Source organism: Rhinolophus sinicus, linkage group LG16, assembly GCF_036562045.2.
Source record: "Rhinolophus sinicus isolate RSC01 linkage group LG16, ASM3656204v1, whole genome shotgun sequence".
In the NCBI taxonomy this organism is placed as follows: Eukaryota; Metazoa; Chordata; class Mammalia; order Chiroptera; family Rhinolophidae; genus Rhinolophus; species Rhinolophus sinicus.
The window spans coordinates 39,066,480-39,086,630 of record NC_133765.1 but is presented as its reverse complement, the minus strand read 5'-3'; the positions used below and the strand labels follow the sequence as shown (position 1 = coordinate 39,086,630).

The following is a 20,151-nucleotide window of genomic DNA, read 5'->3' as shown; positions in this document are numbered from 1 at the left end:
GGTAAAGAAACACCTTTTTATTTTGAGGTAATTATAGATTGACACGCAATTGTAAGAAATTACAGGGAGATCCTGTGAGCCCTTCACCCAGTTTCCACCATTATGTAAAATGGTGACATTTTACATAATAGAACACAAGGTCACAGCCAGGAAACGGACAGACACAGCACTTAGGCACTCGTGTGTGCATGTGTCTCTCGTTCTGTGCACTTCTGTCACATTGTATACTGGTGACTACCCCAATCAAGACACAACGGTTCTGCCCCAAAGATCCCTCGTGCTGTCCTTTTACAGCCACGGCCCTTCCATTCTCTGTCCCCCTTACCTCCCATGGCAGCCACATCTGTTCACCATCACTAGTTTTGTCACTTCAAGACGCTATGTAAGTGGAGTGATAAAGTGTGTAATTTGGGGGGTTGGCCTTTTCACTCACCCAAGCTGTCACAAGTATCAGTAACTTGCTCTTTATTGGTGAGGAGCACCCCACTGGATGGACGTAACAGGTTAGCTAGTCCCTGGGTGAGGAGTAGCTGAGTGGTTTTCAGTTTCTGGCTACAGCAAACAAAGCTGCTGAGGACATTTACATGCACATTGTGTGAACATGGCTTTTCCTTTCTCTGGGATAAGCGGTCAGAAGAGCCGTGCTGGGCTTTGTGCGCTTTTAATACCCACAAGGCAGCCATGTCCACTATGATCGTTGCCAGTTTCTGCTTATGGACCTCAACAGCCTTGGAGGGTCCTGCCCCACTCATATTTTTACCACAAGTCCTGTTATTAGAATGAGCTGTCTTGCTAAACGCAAGGTTTTTCAGGGACACATCTACCATGTCACACGTGGAACGCTTACAGCGGGTGGACTGAGGGCTGTGGCAGTGGAGAGCATTGTGACCCTGAAGACAGGCTCTCCTCCTCCCACCCAGGGATGATGGCACCCCCTCCTCTGTCTCGGCACTCAAGCGCCTGGAGCGCAGTCAGTGGACGGATAGGATGGATGTGCGGTTCGGGTTTGAGAGGCTCAAGGAGCCGGGCGAGAGGACAGGCTGGCTCATCAACATGCATCCTGTAAGCACCTGGGCGTTTCCTCCTCCCGCCCCTCCTTCCACAGCCTGTGGTAGCGTGGCCCTTGTGGGAAGAGTGGGTGCCATCTGGTGTGGGAACCTGCTGTCCAGGTGAAGCAGGTAGACATGGGCTGTCTGTAGTTCTCCTACTTTGTTCTTCAGCAGCATTGGGCCATAGAGGCCCTGGGCGGAAGACTAAGGGCAGGGGTGTCCCTGTTGCACATAAGAATAAACCTTTCAAGGATGAGGGACAAGTTGAGAGAAATCCGCCCTGAGACTGTTATGATGGGGCTCTTGTGAAAGGGGGTGGAGAAAGCTCAGTTTCCCACAAGTGGGGAGCACAGGGCCCCTGTACAGAGTGGAGGGTAACCTGCACCGGTTTGGGCGGCCTCTCTTGTAGACTGAGGTTTTAGATGAAGAGAAGCGCTTAGTCAGTGCAGTGGATTACTACTTTATTCAAGATGATGGCAGCAGATTTAAGGTAAGCCCGTGAACCCCAACAAGCTAAGGCCCACTTGGTGACGAGGCACAGCTGGGCCCCAAATGACGAGTGTTCATTCAGCTCTGGTGTTTGGGAGGCTCCTCGTGTGCAGCTCCTGAAGCCCCTCGGGAGGGACAGGCCCCTGGGAGCCACGTTACTGGCACCTAAGATGTCCGAGAAGCTCGCGCAGAGAGTCTGAAAGACGGGCAGTGGTGTGTGTCAGAGCCCCCGCGGCGTGTGCAGGTCCCGCCTTCCTGTAGCGCCCCGTCTTAAGCGCTGGGTAGCTCCAGGGAGCACTGGGCACACGCTGCTCGTGGGGTCGCAGCAAACAGCCGTCCTTACCCTTCTCCTCTGCCTTCTCATCGCCCCGGATGGCTTGGTGACTGCAGGTGGCCTTGCCCTACAAGCCGTACTTCTACATTGCGACCAGAAAGGTGAGTCTGCTTCAGAGAGTCAGTTCCGACAGCCTGTGCCTCCTCATTCTGTGGGAGGCGGCAGACTCCTCTAGAGAAACAGGCAAGGAAGGAAGTAGGTTTTACTAATGGAAAGTCCTTTCATCACCATCCCAATTTAGGGTTGTGAGCGAGAAGTTTCATCTTTTCTCTCTAAGAAGTTTCAGGGTAAAATTGCTCAAGTAGAGACTGTCCCCAAAGAGGATCTGGACTTGGTGAGTGTCACTGTTCCTTCCAGGGTATATGAGGCTGGGTCCGCTTTGCCAGGAGTGACATGGGAAGAGGCCCCATTTGGCACCTGTGGGTGTGGGGCGGGACAGAGGAGGAGGCCTTGGTGGTTGTCTGGACATCCTCTGGGTGACACCCATGGGTGGCGCAGTGGGTGCCACATGCAGAGCTGGACGAGGTGGTTTGGAGGTCCCAGCCCTTTGACAAGGATATTTACCTTTGAAATCGTTCTGCCCTTATGTTCTCTCCGTAGTAAAGTCCTTTTTCTCTTGAACTCTGTCCACTCTGTAGCCAAATCACTTGGTGGGTCTGAAGCGGAATTACATTAAGCTGTCGTTCAACACCGTGGAGGACCTTGTCAGAGTGAGGAAGGAGATCTCCCCTGCCGTGAAGAAGAACCGGGAGCAGAGCCACACCCGCAGCACCTACACAGCCATGCTCTCCAGGTGAGCCTCCTCACACCCACGGCAGCCAGTTGGTCCACAGGGCTGTGGTCCCCTTCTCCTGAGTTGAGATGGATAGGAGGTGGGGAAACCCAGCAGTTAAGTGGCCTTTATGACTGGCTCTGATCGATGGGGAAACACTTCTGAGCAATTACGGAGGATTTCTTACAGTTCTCCAGTTGTGTTACATAAATGGCATCTCCCCATGTCATAATTTATTACATCGGGGCTGGATCTGTGGCTCTAGCACTGAGTTGCTATAACGGTGAAGACATTTTAGATTCCTAATCCCACTACCTTAACACAGTCTGTTCTCGTGGTTTATGGTAAGTGTTAAGCTGTCTACAAATTTTATTAAATGGCTAGATTTACACAGCACCTCTTCTCCAGAGAACCTTGGAGTTATACAGAGAAATTTAACGTAGGACACCAAATATTGTTCTCCAAACGTTCAGACATCAGCTGTAGCAGGAAGCAGGGAAGAGATCAAGAAGAAGCAATCTCGGCAAATTAAAAGTTGTGATCACTTCAGAACTATTCGTATTCTCTGACAAAAGATCAGTTAGGGACTCTGAATATTTCTACACACACACACACCGGTAGCCCATAAATTACTTTTCAGAATATTGCAAGGTGTAACCAGAGACCGAGTCCCCCGAGGTCTTCTCTGAAACTCATTATCTGTCTTTCCCCCACACCCCGAATAGTCCATTCAGTATTAGGAAGCTTAGCGGGCTAATATTGGAGAGACTATTCTAGTGACAGTGATTTTCTGCTTGGATATGATAGGAACAACTATAGTGCAGAAATAGTTACCATTTACCCATCACTCAACCAAGAGCCTTGTGACTGTTATGTCACGACACTCCTGCAGGGTGGGCCTGTTATTATCATCCTCTTTTTCTTGATGTAGAAACAAGCTCAGTGAGAGCAGGTCACATTTGTAGACACACCACCAAAGTAACAGCGCTTTTTTTCTTCTTTGTTCTTTTAATTACCTACATCCTATAAAATGCACATGCCCTAAGCATACACTAAATTTCCTTGTGTGTGTGACTTGCTCGGCTCGGAGGGTCGCCTGAGCTCCTTCTTCAGAAGGGTCTGTCCTGGTCAGCCCAGCCGCGTGTCCTCCGTGTGGACGCGGGCCTCCCCTGCAGCCCGAGCGGAGTGTGCTGAGTGAGCGGCACTCTGTTTGCAGTGTCCTGCAAGGCGGCAATGTGATCCTCGACGAAGAGGAAGCCTCGAAGAAGACTGCTGACCAGCTGGACAACATCGTGGACATGCGGGAGTACGACGTGCCCTACCACATCCGTCTCTCCATCGACCTGAAGATCCACGTGGTGAGTGGGCCATGCCTCACGGCGGCGCAGCCCAGTCCACTGGGGAGACAGACGTGAGCTCGCCATTAAATGTGCCCCACGTCCCGCAGGCTCACTGGTACAATGTCAGGTACCGAGGAAACGCCTTTCCAGTGGAGGTCACCCGCCGGGATGACCTGGTCGAACGACCCGTAAGTACTGTTCACATGTCTCCGTCCTGAATGTCCCCTGGGTTTCTGCAGAGATCTAATTCAGTGCTGACAGGTGACTTTGCTTGAAAGACTTGTTTGCTTCTTTTTCCTCAAATACTTTCATAAGAGATTGTGGAGTAATCACTTTCCTGCTTCATTTCTGACCTAGAGTATAATTTCCTTTTGCACCTGCACATCACGAGGTGACGTCAGTAGGTGAGCGAGGCTGGATCGCAGCGCCCGAGCGAGCGCTCTGACTTCTGGGCAGTCAGTAGTGAAGTGATGTGGGGAAACAGCTTCACTAGGGATTGAAAATGGATTCAGGCCTCGGTTCAGGGACAGCTCTGTGGTCGTGGAAAGGTCTCTACTCTGTTTTCTCATTTCCAAAATGAAGATGTTGGCGCTACCACAGTCTTCTGGCAGGGTTGGCATCAGGTCAAGAAGAGGTCATGCATTGGAATGCGCTCTGAGACTCAGGTGTTCTGCAGTTCTCCAGTTTGCCTATGACCAAGTCTTTTCCTGTCCGTGTTGAGTTTTTATACCATCAGTGAATCGTGGTGTTTGATGTGGGTCAGTCAGCCCTGAGGTGCCTGTCCCACTCTTTTGGAAACCTTTCCCTGTGGCGGCTGGACTCTTGCTTGTAGCAGGTGGAAGTGGAGCAGCTGGTGGTGGGTGTCGAGAGGACCCGTCTCCAGAGCTCAGCTGGGTTTGTGGCTGGCTTAATGCTACATTTGGTCCCTCCAGGACCCTGTGGTGTTGGCATTTGACATTGAGACGACCAAGCTGCCCCTCAAGTTTCCCGATGCTGAGACTGACCAGATTATGATGATTTCCTATATGATCGATGGGCAGGTGAGCAGTGCCTTCTGGGATGTATGCCCCTGGGAACAGAGCCCTTGTCTGGTCCCCCACCCCATGATTAGTATTTTTGGGGTGAATAATGAGTGAGTGTGATCCCAAAGCTGTTCTGCCACCCAGACATGTTCCCACCTTCCAATCGAAATCAGACATGGGGGCTTAGGGAGCGCGTCTCTTCTTGGAGAGCTCTTCTTGGCACCTTGAAGGTGCCACAGAGATTTTTGTAGCAGGAGTTTCTGGGCCGAGTGTCGGGGGGCATGTGTCTCTGGCTTGTGTGTAACCCCCGCTGACTGCTGGTGAATTCCCAGGGCTACCTCATCACCAACAGGGAGATTGTTGCTGAGGACATTGATGATTTTGAGTTCACCCCCAAGCCGGAATACGAAGGGCCCTTTTGTGTCTTCAATGAACCCGATGAGGTACAGAGGTGTCCCTGGGAAGCTGCCGGTGTGGGGTGAAGTGGGAAGGAGAGGCATGTTGGCTCTTCAGGCCTCGACCCGCACAGCAGCTTCTGGACTAGGTGTGTGCGTCCTTGCTGCCCGTGTGGAGGCACAGTGGGCGGGTCCAGGGCTGGTGTGAGGCGCTCCTGAACTTGGGCAGGTGCTGGGAAGAGCTGGAAGGAGCGGAAATGCAGCCGGCTGATGCTGTGACTCCTTGAATTCAGGTTCATCTAATCCAAAGGTGGTTTGAACACGTCCAGGAGACCAAGCCCACCATCATGGTCACCTACAATGGGGACTTTTTTGACTGGTGAGTTTAATGTCTAATTTGTACGTAACAAAAGAGTTCGAGAGGGGACGTTACGGGACACTGAGTACACTTAGTGCTTCAGGTCTGTCCTTTGAGAAATGGCTGAGATGGAACAAAGTAGGAGAGGCAAGAGCGCCACCCGAGTGAGGAGCTCCTGGGTCGGCGCCATCAAGTTAGGGACTCACTGCCCTATGTGCTTGTCCATCGTCCCCAGGCCCTTCGTGGAGGCCAGAGCAGCAGCCCACGGACTGAGCATGTACGAGGAGATCGGGTTCCAGAAGGACAGCCAGGGGGAGTACAAGGCGCCCCAGTGCATCCACATGGACTGTCTCAGGTGGGCCGCGCTGCTCCCCGGCCCCTCGTCAGCGTGTCCTGAGGGCTGTACATGAGTGGGGTCCAGGCTCCCTTCTCGCTCACGCCAGTCCTGTCCGCATCCTCTCGGGGGATGGCGGCGCCTCTGAGAAGCAGCTCCCCTCACTGGGGACACAGCTGTTGGCTCTGGCTGGGTCCTGGGATGTGATGTCTGTCGTCGCCTGCTCGTGCAGCAGACATGTTGAGCGTTGGGCCTCAGGGCAGGGCTGCCCAGCCAGAAAGAAAGGCCTGGGATGAGGTCCCTCGCCTCCCTGCCCCCCGGAGCGCGGGCTGTGGTGGCCCAGAGTGCCAAGGTTGGCTGGAGGTCTCACGAGCCTTCGGTGCCTTGTGGGGAGGTCGTTTCATCTTGGCTGTCATGGGAGCCATCAACACCTTTTAAAGCTGATCCATCTTTTCGTTAGGCCTGTGGTGCGTGCGCTGGAGGGGGTAGGCCTGGCTGCAATGTGAACAGGAGTGAAGGGTGGGCTTAAGATATCTGAGAGGCGAGAACTTGGGGGTCTACAGATTTGGGGGCCAGGGTGTGTGAGCACAGGAAAGCCTGGCTCAGGATTTGGTGTGGGCGTTCAGGTGTAGGGCAGAGTGCAGGTCACAGGTAGAAGCAGGCCTGGGAGCCCCATCCACGTGGAGACGGTGGTGGTGAATGCGCTGTCAAGGGAAGTCAGAGGAGAGGTGGGGCCTCAGCGAGGTGGCAGTGCCGGGTAGGCCAGTGCGGGGTGTTCTGGGTGGAGGCCGGGGGGCGGGGTGGACGTGGGCAGTAGGAGCTGCAGGCCCGGGAGGCGATGTCACTCATCGGGAAGAAGTGAAGACGGGCACAGGGGTCGCGGGGCACAGGGTGTCCTTGCGTGTTTCCCTGCTAAAGGACCACATGCAGACAGGAGGGAGTGTGACGGCAGGGCCTGAGGGCAGAGCCCAGCAGCCCTGGTGGACAGGCCGCGGATGGTGACAGCTGCCCGCTCCCACCTCGCTCGCATCCCTCTCCCCACAAGGACAGGAGGGAAGCGGGGCCTGGAGCCCCGGCTGGGCAGCTCTGTGTTGGCAGGTGTGTCTGCGAACTTACCTGGCGCATGGGCCCCGCGCTGCCTGGCCTGTCTTCCTGTGTCCAGTTCGCGGCCCCTCACGGATTCCTGGCCTTCTCCTCTCCTTCCCAGGTGGGTGAAGAGGGACAGTTACCTTCCGGTGGGCAGCCACAACCTCAAGGCAGCCGCCAAAGCCAAGCTGGGCTATGACCCCGTGGAGCTGGACCCCGAGGACATGTGCCGGATGGCCACGGAGCAGCCCCAGGTTCCTGCCGCAGTGCCGGCGCCGCACCTTGGGGGGGGGGGGGCGGTCCCACGTGGGGGCGTGGCCCTTACTCCGCTCTCTCCTCAGACGCTGGCCACGTACTCGGTGTCGGACGCAGTGGCCACGTACTACCTGTACATGAAGTACGTCCACCCCTTCATATTCGCCCTGTGCACCATCATCCCCATGGAGCCCGATGAGGTCAGTGGCCCCGCCGCGCCGGCCCGCTGCCCCGCGTGGGCTGGCCCGGGGTCGGCTGAGCCTGGCGTCTCCTGCAGGTGCTGCGGAAGGGCTCCGGGACGCTGTGCGAGGCCTTGCTGATGGTGCAGGCTTTCCACGCCAACATCGTCTTCCCCAACAAGCAGGAGCAGGAGTTCAACAAGATGACCGATGACGGCCACGTGCTGGACTCTGAGACCTATGTGGGTGGCCACGTGGAGGCCCTGGAGTCCGGCGTGTTCCGCAGTGATATCCCCTGCCGGTTCAGGATGGTGCGCCCCCTTTCCCCCCGGGTACCCCAGGCTTGGTCGCCCCCAGAAGCCACAAGGGCTGAAGTAGCACCTCTGCCCCTGTGGCCCTCACCGGCCGTCCTGTCTGGGCTGCCCTGGGCTGGGACCCTGCAGGCTCAGGACTCGGCTCCTTCCGGAGCGCGGTCTGCGGCGTCCCTGAGGTAGGCTGCGTGCAGCTGGGGCGGGTTCCCGACTGACCTGGGTCCTCTCGGTCGTTTGCGCTAGAATCCCGCTGCCTTTGACTTCCTGCTGCAGCGCGTGGAGAAGACCATGCGTCACGCTATTGAGGAAGAGGAGAAGGTGCCCATGGAGCAGGTTGCCAACTTCCAAGAGGTAACGCTCAGGGAGGGGACAGTGTGGCATGGGCAACCTTGGCAGCCTGGCTTCATTCCCGAGCATGTTCATTACGCACCTACTGCGTGCTGCTGTCGGGGGCACCGGAGACAGATGACTCAGGGTGTCTCCTGGTCTGGCCGGACAGCTGTGACAGTGTTGTCACAGTGCATGACCCGACTTGGTGTGGTCGGGGAGTTTCACAGGGACACTCTGGGCTCCTGAGCAGGCTGTGGGGACGTTGAGGGGCTGTGGGCAGAGACGGCAGTGCTGGCTCTCATGTCCAGGTCACCTGGACTCTTTGTCAGCAGTGAGGGGCCACTGGAGGTTTTTAATTTCTTTTTTTGTTAAGGAGACTTTAAAAATGATGAGAGTGAATTCCTAGAAGTTATATAGAGTAGAATAAAGTAACTATAAAATCCATCAAAAATGGTGGAAAGCACCATTTACAAAGTGTGTCACATGACTGGAGACCCCAGGCACCTCCCCTGGTGCTGCCTCTATTCCCTTGGGCACAGCACAGCTCACGTCTGTTGAGCACCTCTCGACAGTGCAGCACATCCAGTGACTCCAGGAGTGTGGCATTTTTACCATTTTAGGATTGGTTTTAAGAAATATCTGAATGGATTCACCAGGCAAAATTCAAACAAGAATGTGTGCATGTCCTTTGCAAACTGAAGTGCTGTACAGCTGCTGTCAGCTACAGCTGTCATATACTGTGCGGACTCTGAGCCACCCTAGGAAGAAGGGGGTGTAGGCGGAGGAACAAGTGTGAGCGAAAACACGTCCAGGAAAGGAGCACAGGTGTCACTTTCAGGTCTGGGAAACCAGTGAGTGCAGTGAGCTGATCAGAGGCAGCCCGCGCGCCGGAGCGAATGCAGCTGTGATGGTGTAATAGGCCGACACTCCAGGCCAGCGTTTCCCAAGTCTCGGGTTGGAGTTCTTAGGACACAGTGACCTTATCACACACATAGACACCAAGTGTTCTGTTTTAAATGCTTTGGGGAGTGAATAAAAATATATGACTGTCAGAGCCTATTTAGCTTTATTCCCATGGAGTCTCAGTGACTGTTTTTGTTTTTAGGACAATGTTTTTATTTCTAGGAGCTCTGTTCGTTCTTTTTCCGACATGCTTTATTTTATAAAAAGTGGACTTTCTCTTCCTGTGTTTTAGATTTTTGATCTGTGGTATATATTTTTTTAATTTTATTGGGGGAATATTGGGGGACAGTGTGCTTCTCCAGGGCCCAACACCTCTAAGTAGTTGTCCTTCAATCTAATTGTGGAGGGCACAGCGAACTGACAACCCTGTTGTTCAGAGCTCCTGCTCTAACCAACTGAGCCATCCGGCCACCCCAAGGTCTCTAGTATTTTTAATTACGCTCACTTCAGCATATTTAGGAGATTTATTTCCTGAATTTTGGGGGGTTGCTTTCCACTGTGTCCGCTGTCAGCCACAGAGGGTATCTCTTCCTACACTCAGATTTTGGAATGAGAATTCATCTTCAGCAAGGAATCCAGGCGGCCTCTCAAGGGCTGTTGTCAAGTATTTTTATGGTTGTTTCTGCCTGGGTCCCCAGAGGGGACACTGGGCTGGGTCCCTTCTTACCTGGCTCCTTGGCTGGACGTTCCCAGACCAAGTGAGAAGTATAATGTAGACCACAGATCCTTTAGAGGGACCAGCCCTTGGAGACATGTTCAGGCAAGGTACCTTCTTCGCCCAGAGCCCAGAATAGACGGGGTTCTGGTGAGCAGACTGGTGTTGGTTTAGCCTTCTGTGGAAGTGGCCTTTGCGGGTCCTGCCTTTATTGGAAGTTCTGTATTTCATCTCCCTCTTGTGTGTAGGTCACCACTCCTTGAGGAGGCTGGAGAAATGAGCAGCAGGGCTCCTGGCACAGGCCGAGTCGGCTGTGCTCTCAGGGGCCTGCGTCTGGGCGCTGGGATGGCTGGGCTCCCTCCCCTTGTCTGGCAGGATGGCTGCTCGTGCACTCCTCCCGGGGTCTGTAATTGGGTTCATGCAGGCCGGTGCCTGCCTGTGTGACCAGCCCCAGGAGAAGCCTCGCGCTGGGTCTCTGGGGGCTTCCCTGGGAGGTGGCACTGCGCACTACTATCAGCTCGGTGCTGGAAGGAGGAATCTCCTCCCATCTTGAGCCTGCTCCCGACTTCACCTGATGTGTCTTTCCCCTTGTCTGACTTGGCCGTGTCCTCTCACTGAGTTACCAGACCTGGCATGGCCCTGGGACACCAGGTCAGTTCCCTGTTCCGGTTTACAGTTCACGCGTTGCTTTGTACTCGGCATGACTGAGCAGCTCACTTCTGCACAGATAGGGAGAGTTTTTCTAGTTCAGGGAGCCTTTCCAGGTGTTTGGTATCAGGAGGGTCTTCAGGCAAACAGCTCAGCTGCTGCTGGAACCAGAAATCTGTCATTGGTTCACGAAGTCCCACTGGAGGCCACCCGGCACTGCATTTGGTCTGAGGCCTGGGCTTGAGCCCATGCCAACTGCTCACCTGTCAGCTGCAGGCTTGCTGGGACATGCGCACCTCGGGGACCCACGGGGCCCTCAGCAAGGGTGACTGCTAGTATTTTCGCCAGGTCTCGCACTCGCTGGCAGATGGGCTCTGCCATGTGAGGCTGCAGACAGTCTTCTGCAGTTTTCTCCTAACCCTGAAAGTTCTGGGGTGGAGGCTGCTGCTCCCACCATGCTGCCCTTAGTAGGGCTGTGCTCCTGTGTCGCCTCCCATGGCCCTGGGCCTGGTGCTGGTGGCTGGTGTCCGTCTGGGACCTGTGGTGCTTTCCTTGTTACTGTGTACAGTCTCCAGTTTTTGCTGGGTCACCAGCCTCCATTTCTTTCTTCTTCGTCTGCAGGTGTGTGATCAGATTAAGAACAAGCTCACCTCCCTGAAAGATGTTCCTAACAGAATCGAGTGTCCCCTTATCTACCACCTGGATGTGGGGGCCATGTACCCAAACATCATCCTGACGAACCGCCTGCAGGTGAGACAGACTCCTACATCCAGACTGAGTCCTTCCTACCTGAGCCTAACTGCTCCCTCCCTCCCTCTTTCCCTCCCGTGCTCTCCGCAGCCCTCTGCCATGGTGGATGAGGCCACCTGTGCGGCCTGTGACTTCAACAAGCCCGGAGCAAACTGCCAGCGCAAGATGGCCTGGCAGTGGAGGGGCGAGTTCAGTGAGTGGCGGCCGGGCTGGGGGTGCTCAGCGGAAATGGATGGACTGGTCTCCATCATGGTTCTTCTCCGCTGTCACCCCTCCAGTGCCGGCCAGCCGCAGCGAGTACCATCGGATCCGGCACCAGCTGGAGTCGGAGAAGTTCCCTCCCTTGACCCCACAGGGTCCAGCCCGGGCCTTTCATGAGCTGTCCCGCGAGGAGCAGGCCAAATACGAGAAGAGGAGACTGGCAGGTGAGCAGCCCGGACTTGGCCATGGCTTTCCCAACACTGCGTCTCCCAATTTTGGGCCTCGGTAGGGGTGTGTTGGTGGGACACAGCCTGGGGTCACTTAAACCAGTCGCTGAACCCCTCAGATCGTGGCGAACTAGTTCTTCCTGTAGGCTTCATGAGTGTTCCGACACTGGACTCTCCTTCCCATGCTTTTGGTGTATTCCACCCATTCACTCTTGACCGCCTCGCTTTCTAGTGGTCTGCCCCTTCTGTTAGCTCAGAGCTGCCTAGAGCTGTGTGTGTTGCGTCCGCTGCCTCCTTGCCTTCCTTGGCCAGTCAGGAGGCTCACGTGCGCCCCCTCCCGGCTGTGCCCTAGATTACTGCCGGAAGGCCTACAAGAAGATCCACGTGACCAAGGTGGAGGAGCGCCTCACCACCATCTGCCAGCGGGAGAACTCCTTCTACGTGGACACCGTGCGTGCCTTCCGCGACCGGCGCTACGAGTTCAAAGGTCTCCACAAGGTGAGTCTGACCTTTGTGGGGTCACGACGGAGTCTAGTTTCGGAGGTGAGGATCCTTACTTGGCGCTGTCTGGAGTCGTGGGATGTACAGGCATGTCAGGTTCCTGCTTTGCGTTTCTGTGTGTGTGTGTGTGTGTGTGTGTGTGTGTGTGTGTGTGCGCGCGCGCGCCCAGAAGTGGGACTGCAGATGCTACTGTGATGGTGTTTTTAACCTTCTGAGAAACTGCCATGCCATCTCACTTTATTAACTCTTAAATTACCTGTTTATCTGTTTCCCTCATCAGACAAGCCCTGAAAGTGTAGTGACTGTCTCATTCTTTAGAGTCTAATGCAGTCACTGGCACATAGTAGGCACTCAGTAAATGTCTAAAGTGTTTTGCTTTTTAAATACCAAACCTTTAAAAACATTTTTTTCTCAGATTGGATGGGGAGTTCCCTGAAATATTTTTGGTCTTCTCTGCATTTCTTTATCAGTTGCTTCTTCCAGTGATCTCCTGAGTAGCTCTGGTTCCCTTAAACCCAGTCGTTCCAGACACAGACAGGCCTAACTCCTCGACCCAGGACACGGCCTCAGGGCAGTCCATTGCATCATGGAAGCTGTGGACACAGTGTCCCAAGCCTTCCCACAGCACCTGTTGGCTAAGACCAGTCAGCACAGTGAAGCAAGTGGGGCTGATCTGCCAGCCCGCTGGCTGGGGGAGCTGTCGCTTGGCTTCTCCTTTGAGGCTTGGCACCCTGGGCCATGCAGTCTGTCTGTGGTTGCCATGTGCCCCCTCTGCTGGCACAGAGGGTCTTACATCCGCCCAGGCACAGCCTGCATGATCCGACGGCTCTTAGTGTGATGCAAATTCATCAAGACGTTTACTGAGAGCTGGTATGTTCCAGACACTCTTCTAAGTACTGACAGTTGCCAGCTGGGGGAGGAAAGGCGAAACATCAGCTGGGAGGAGCCTGTCATGCTCGACCACTGTGATGGGGACAGAAATGTAGCTGGGGTAGGACGTTCAGACGTTCCAGTGCCCGTGGCCACACCATCCCTGGTGGTAGTTGGGCCACTCTGTGGAGGTAAACCTGACATAGGGTTAAGTCCTACCCTTTTGGGTAGGCAGTTGTGTGGGTTTTGACAAACACGCCACACTGAAGAGTCCAGCACCTTTCAACCCTGGGCCCAGTACCAGCCAGGCAGTGGGTGGCCCAGCAGTACTGGCCAGTGAGGACACTGTTACCCTGGGGCATTGCTGCAGATGACGAGCACCTGGCTCTGTGCCTGTCAGCTGCACCTGAGTTGTGTTATTTTAGAGACCCTGGAACTCAACTTGTCAAGTGCGTAGGTAAGAGAGTAAACTGAGTAACAGGACCCAGATAGGGAGTCCCTGGACCTCTGGTGGAGCAAACACCTGCCGCTTTGTTGGTCTCCAGACGTGGCTTCAGTCCCTTCTCCAGCTCCCTGTCAGGTTCCGGGCTCTGTCCCAGGGCACTGACATTGCCCCAAGTCTGAGGTGTCCACGTGGAGTATCTCCTCCTGTCCTTGGGCTCGCAGGAAGTAAAAATGTAACGTGGGCCTGTTCTTTGTGCTCAGCAGCCCTTTCAGGACATCTCCTTCCAAGGGGCAGTTCTAGATGAAAGGTGAATGGGGACGTGAGAGAAGCAGGCGTTGGGGTCGTGCAGACCCTATGAGGGACGAGTCAATGCCGGACACCGTGCCCTGTTCAGTTTCTTGGGGTAGGAGCAGGAGCACGTCCTTGTCCCTAGAAGTTGTGCCGAGGTGTGCAATCTGCAGCTTTCTACTGATAGTGCCGTCAGAGACGGAGTGAAGGAAGTGTGGCAGGTACCAGTAGAGGCCTATAGACAGAGAGTTCCCATGTGAATGACCTTGGCATGACAGCTTTGTGTGTGTGTGGTTCGCAGGTGTGGAAGAAGAAGCTGTGTGCAGCCGTGGAGGCAGGTGACGCAGCGGAGGTGAGGCGCTGCAGGAACATGGAGGTGCTGTACGAGTCGCTGCAGCTCGCACACAAGTGCATTCTCAACTCCTTCTATGGCTATGTCATGCGCAAAGGGTACGTCATGCGCACAGGGTGCCTTAGCACCAGGGGCCGGGAGAGGGCAGGGCTGTGGGCTGCCACATCCCCTTCAGTAGGCCTCAAGGGGCATCTGCACCACTGCACGCCTTGGTCTCAGCATCCTGGGCTAGAGACATGATTTGGTAGTTTCGTGTGTGTGTGTGTGTGGGGGGGGTGACTTAGTGAATGTCACCACTTGGGACGTGGAGAGGGTCTGCACAGTCACTAAAACAGCACCGTGTGGCTAATGAGGGATGTCAAGCCGTCTGAGAGGTGGAGAGAGCCAGGAGATGGGGTCTCAAAGCCGCTGTGGACACTGTTCTGGGGTTAGGGGTGCAGGAGATGAATTGAGGTGGGGCCTGAGCATGTCCATTGGACATGACCAGGTGGGTAGGGCCTCGGGCAGAGCAGGTCTTGAAGGGGAGACCTGGCCACTGGGTGGGGACGCTAGGACAGTCAACAGGGCAGCTCTGGAGAAGGAAAAAGGTGGTGGGTGGCACAGGGACTGGGCTTGAGGGAGGGTCATTCTGTTTATTCATGTTGCTTTTTAATGGCACTGGGGAGGATGAGAGCAGGGCTGGAACCTGAACAGAGTTCCCGGGCAGGGACCTTGAGCCAGAGGGTGGCAGGAAGCCGAGGGTGCCTGTGGCCTTGTTTTCCCTGAGAAGCTGGAGGGTGTGCATGGGGCTTGGGAGAATGGAGAAGGCATGAGATGCTTGGTGCTGCAGATGGTGGGAGAGGCTCATGGGGACACGTGACCATCTGGGCTGCTATGGGGCGTCCCGCTGAGCCTGAGGTCCTGAGCTGTTGCAGGGGCAGCATGCTGCATCCTTGCAGCTCATCCTTCCTGAGCTGAGCCCCACACCCTCAGCACAGAGTGGATTCTGCCTTAGTCCTCTTGCCCTACTCCAGAGTCCCCCTCTTGGTATCCTCTCTCCTGCCCTGTCCTAATGAGCCTGTGACTGTCCTCCCCAGGGCCCGCTGGTACTCCATGGAGATGGCCGGCATTGTCTGCTTCACGGGGGCCAGCATTATCACGCAGGCGCGGGAGCTGATCGAGCAGATTGGGTGAGCACCGTGCTGCGGCCCGCGGCCGGCGGCATGCCTGCTGGAGTGGGCCGGTAGGGCTGCAATGGGAGGGAACGGCTGGGAGAAGAGCGAGCTGGAAATGGGTGGGCGTCTCGCTTGCTGCGTTCATGGCCCGGAGGGGCCTCCACCGCGTCCAGACTTGATAGGGGCTTCTCGCTACCTGGGGCCCCAGGCCCGTATCCGTGTGGCCTCATTTCTGTTTCTCTGAAGGAGGCCCTTAGAGCTGGACACAGATGGAATATGGTGCGTGCTGCCCAACAGCTTCCCTGAAAACTTTGTCATCAAGACAACCTGCATGAAAAAGCCCAAGGTGACCATCTCCTACCCTGGGGCCATGTTAAACATCATGGTCAAGGTGAGCCTGGGCCTGCAGACGGGGCTCCTGTGGGTGTGGGCTCCTCGCACCAGCCTGGTGGGGCCTGGGGAACGGGGCCTGCGGTATCTCTCAGGCCGGCGTGTGTCCATCCCTTCCTGGGCTCCACGCCCTGCCTCCGCCGTCCCCATTTTCTGTGTGGCCTGAGTTCACACTGCCGAGCGAGTGCGCCATCCTTCAGCACAGCACCTACGCTGCTTTGCTCGTCACTTTGTTTCGGAATCATTTTGTACTTACAGAAAAATTACAAAAATAGAACAGAGTTCTGCTGCCCTGACGTTGACCTCCACAAAGCATGGCCCGGCTGTCAGAACCAGGGCACTCGGGCCGGCTGACACTGGAACCAAACTCGGTCTCGGATTTCCCAGTTGTCTCAGGACCCCAGCTGCGTGTAGTCGTCTGTCTCCTTAGTGCCCTGCCGTCTGCATGACCGGGATACTTCCCTGAGTGCCGGGCAGGTGTCGTGTCTGCCCCTCAGCTTGGCCTTGTCTATTTTTCCTTGTTCTTGCACTGAGGTTATTTGGGCTTTTGGAGGAACGCCAATGAGGTGACGTGCCTTGTGTGGTTTTGTCACGCGTGGTGTCAGGATCTGCACTTGCGGTCCCTCCACAGCTGCGGCCCCGGCTTCCCCACTGCCGTGCTGCAGAAGCCCACACCGGGCGGCCTTGACATGCCCGCCCACAGTGGGCTGTGCAAGTCTGGCCACGTGCTAGAGCAGCACAGTAACGAGTGAGCCTTGAGGACATGCTCTGAAACTGCGGGTGTCCTGCTCCTCCCTGAACGGGCGCACTCGCTGGGCACCCTCGCCAGTCGTCCTGGTGTTCTCTGCTGGGTTTCCCTCTGGTGAATCTGTTTCCCTCCTTCCCGACATTTATTAATGGCACTGTGTGGGAGGAGTCGTCACCCGTTCCTCGCTCCCTGGTTTACTTGGTGGTTTATGTCCATGTCGTCCAGGGATACTGTTACACTGGCATGTGACCCACGACTGCCTGCTGTGTTTGCAGCTCAGCTCGCTGCCCGTTGGCCTCTGGGCTCCTTCACATTTGCCCACATGTCTGCGACACGCTCCGTCCTGGGGCTTGGGTTGGGTTTGGTGGGTACTTTCTTACCGCCTGGTACTACAAGACACTCCAGCCTCATGTTGTATTTTCCTGCCTCAGCCCTAGAATCAGCCACTTCTCTAAGGAGCCTGGGTTCCTTTTAGTGGAGATGGTGCTAGAAACTGAAGTCGGTGCCAGTGTGCTCATTGACGCCACCCCATGTCACTGCTTGTAGCTGCTCACTGTGAGTTGAGCTAGGAGATACATGGATGTATAGTAACCCCACACCCACCCATACTTACTTGCAGGTGTGTTTACATGTATGACCTGAACCCGTTGCTACATCGGGCTCCGATGTCGTCCATTCCCTTAGTAGTAACTTCTTCCTCTTGCAGACAGTAAACCTACCAGATTTTCTCAGTACATTTCTTTGTTTGTTCAGCCCTAGTGTATGTGTAACAGCTCCAGGACGTGCCGACAGTGGTGTTTGCTCACCTTTGTTCTCGTTGCTCGTCTTCACCACCTACTCAGCATGGCTTGTCTGTTATGTCCGGTATCCCTCTGTCCCGCAGCCCTTCAGCGGGTTCTGTCATCCATCAATAGTACCATGGGTTCTTTTGTGCCAGTCTGCGGTCCCTCTGGCATCACCTGATTGACTGGTCGAATGTTTTCTAATTTGCTTACAGTAAAATTCCCTTTATGGAGTGAAGCTCTGTGTGTTTTGACCCACACGTAGCGTCGTGTGTCCACCACCACAGAGCAATGCCACAGTTCCGTCACCCCAAAGGTTCCTGCATGCTGCCCCTTTGTCATCAGCCCCCCAACCCCAAGCCCTGGCTACCCCAGTGTGTTCTTTGTGTGCTAATCTTGCCTTTTCCAGAGCGTCCTATGCGTGCAAACACGGAGTGCGGCCTTCTGGACTCTGCAGAGTGCAGTTCGGCTCATCCACGTGGGACACATGTCAACTTGATCCCTTTGTCTTGCCCAGTGGCACCCATCGTACGGAAGAGCCCCGTTTGCTGACCCGTCCACTGCTTGGAGGGCAGCCGGTCAGTTGCAGGTGTGACGATGACAACTGAGGCTGCCCCTTCATCCATGTCCACAGGAAGGCTTCACCAATGAGCAGTACCAGGAGCTGGCTGAGCCCGCCTCACTCACCTATGTCACCCGCTCGGAGAACAGCATCTTCTTTGAGGTCGACGGGCCCTACCTGGCCATGATTCTCCCAGCCTCCAAGGAGGAGGGCAAGAAACTGAAGAAGAGGTAGGCTCCCGCGGCCTCCGTGCTTAGGAAGGAGACAGACGGGTCCGGCCCAGCAGCCTGTCCAGGACGGGTACAGACCTCGGCTCTGTTTGTGGCCTTTTGGGTTCAGTTTGAAAAGCTGTTGTCAGCACTGTTGGACAGCCCCGGCTCTGTCCTCCGCCTGGTAGATTCTACAGGCTGCAGGCCCTTGAGACATTTCTGTGTGGGAGAAATAAAGGTCCGGGTAGAGACATGGCTGCTGGACGGTGTCGGAGGGAGGGTGGGAGGAGGCGGAGGGAGAGGACAGCGAGAAGCGGCGTTCCAGGCCCCTTCACAGCCGTGCTCGCCTGTCTTTCCAGATACGCCGTGTTCAACGAGGACGGTTCCCTGGCCGAGCTGAAGGGCTTCGAGGTGAAGCGCCGTGGGGAGCTGCAGCTGATTAAGATCTTCCAGTCCTCCGTGTTCGAGGCTTTCCTCAAAGGCAGCACCCTGGAGGAAGTGTACGACTCCGTCGCCAAGGTGGCTGACTACTGGCTGGACGTGCTGTACAGCAAGGTATAGGCGCCCCGCACCTGGCTCTCGGGTCCCTGGGCCCCAGAGAGGAGGTGACATAACCCAGGGCTGATTCTGGTGAAATGCCAACACATGCGTAGTTCCAGTGCCTCCAGAGTCCCCCTCCACTTCTGTGTCCAGTGACAGGACTCTAAAGGAAACAAACGGTGTGGTAATGCGAGGGATCGCAAGAGGAAGATTTGCCAGCGATCACAGAAAATTGTTTGACGTTTTAAATCTTTGTCGGACCTGTGAATGCAGACACACAATTTCTACAGTTTGAATGGAGGTGTTTCCTTCCCTCTCATGGACTTGGTCGTGATTCCCATGTTGCTCTGTAGTCTCTGTCCCATCCAGGTTGAGTGGGTTGAGTTACAGAACCATCCTCTGTGGTTGGGTGTCACTCAGATGGGCTTCAGGCCTCCACTGAGATCAATAACATCGCATCAGACGTCTCAGTACAGATGCCTTTACCCCTCCTGCATTGTTTTCTAGGAAGAGACTTTCTGGGTGAAAGGAATGCTGGAATGTTCTGGAACATTGTCTGGCTTCCTTTGCTCTGTGGGCTTCTGGTTCTTGGCATGTCTTATTCTGTGTAGAAATGACCCACCCACGAGAATGAACACGGGGAATCACACACAGTCCTCGTGACTGAGCAGACCTTGGGGGGACCGAGGGGGGGGGAGACGGTCAGGCGTGCGCATGCACAGGTGCGTGTGCACGAGTGACGGCTTGGCGTCTTCTGTCCCTGGTATGAGGCAGTCCTTGGAATTTCACTGCCGCCTTCAGCGCCTCCGCTGGGGAGACATTTGGTGGATGGTCCCTGTCAGCTGAGGGACACTTCTTTAGCTCTCGTGTCCTTTGGCCTGTCCTCCCTCCAGGCAGCGAACATGCCCGACTCTGAGCTGTTCGAGTTGATATCTGAGAACCGTTCAATGTCTCGGAGGCTGGAGGACTACGGGGAGCAGAAGTCAACGTCCATCAGCACAGCCAAGCGCCTGGCCGAGTTCCTGGGTGACCAGATGGTGAAGGACGCGGGGCTGAGCTGCCGGTACATCATCTCCCGGAAGCCCGAGGGCTCTCCCGTCACAGAGCGGTGAGGGCTTTGGGGTTAGGGAGGGGCTCCTGGGGCACTTGGGTGCTGCTGTTGGCAACCTCTGTCCCTCGTGGGGAGGTGAGCTTCCCTGAAAGGAGCAGGATGGTCAGGGAGGGTGGACCTCGGACCCCGCAGATCAGGTGACAGGATCTGCGCCTTGCTGGGCCCTGGCGGGATCCCTGAGTGAGCGAGCGTGGTGGGTCCGACCCACTGGAGCCACGGAGAGCTTGGGTCCTTAGAGGATCAGCTATGATGGGCCCCGTCATAAGGTCCAGGGCAGGGTTAGGGCAGGGCCCCGGTCGTCACACCCTCCAGGAGACTGCTGCTCCCTGGCTGGAGAGGCTGCAGTGTGTGCCTCGCGGATGCTCTACTGGCCGAGGCTCCATACCCTGCTGGCGCCACGACTCCCAGCCCCCTTAGGACAGAGGGAAATGCCCCTCCGCTCCTGGAACACACGCAGGGCAGCAGCAGAGGGGCCACCCCACAGTGGCTTCCAGCCCCGAC

The 20,151-nt window shown here is 55.7% G+C and overlaps 1 protein-coding gene across 4 annotated transcripts in view; it reads left to right on the top strand.

The window, feature by feature from the left end:
* POLE (DNA polymerase epsilon, catalytic subunit) overlaps positions 1-20,151 on the top strand; it is a 42,092-nt gene that overhangs the window by 5,232 nt on the left and 16,709 nt on the right. For all 4 annotated transcript variants that reach the window (XM_074321694.1, XM_019748782.2, XM_074321695.1 and 1 more), the window contains exons 2-26: positions 921-1,062; positions 1,459-1,539; positions 1,929-1,973; positions 2,114-2,206; positions 2,511-2,665; positions 3,861-4,002; positions 4,092-4,172; positions 4,917-5,024; positions 5,339-5,449; positions 5,695-5,780; positions 5,995-6,114; positions 7,301-7,433; positions 7,521-7,634; positions 7,712-7,924; positions 8,168-8,275; positions 11,142-11,270; positions 11,361-11,463; positions 11,549-11,695; positions 12,051-12,196; positions 14,104-14,252; positions 15,231-15,323; positions 15,555-15,699; positions 17,863-18,020; positions 18,359-18,554; positions 19,433-19,647. In XM_074321694.1, coding sequence (XP_074177795.1) covers positions 921-1,062; positions 1,459-1,539; positions 1,929-1,973; positions 2,114-2,206; positions 2,511-2,665; positions 3,861-4,002; positions 4,092-4,172; positions 4,917-5,024; positions 5,339-5,449; positions 5,695-5,780; positions 5,995-6,114; positions 7,301-7,433; positions 7,521-7,634; positions 7,712-7,924; positions 8,168-8,275; positions 11,142-11,270; positions 11,361-11,463; positions 11,549-11,695; positions 12,051-12,196; positions 14,104-14,252; positions 15,231-15,323; positions 15,555-15,699; positions 17,863-18,020; positions 18,359-18,554; positions 19,433-19,647 — 3,213 coding nt within the window. The remainder of the gene's footprint in view (positions 1-920; positions 1,063-1,458; positions 1,540-1,928; positions 1,974-2,113; positions 2,207-2,510; positions 2,666-3,860; positions 4,003-4,091; positions 4,173-4,916; positions 5,025-5,338; positions 5,450-5,694; positions 5,781-5,994; positions 6,115-7,300; positions 7,434-7,520; positions 7,635-7,711; positions 7,925-8,167; positions 8,276-11,141; positions 11,271-11,360; positions 11,464-11,548; positions 11,696-12,050; positions 12,197-14,103; positions 14,253-15,230; positions 15,324-15,554; positions 15,700-17,862; positions 18,021-18,358; positions 18,555-19,432; positions 19,648-20,151) is intronic.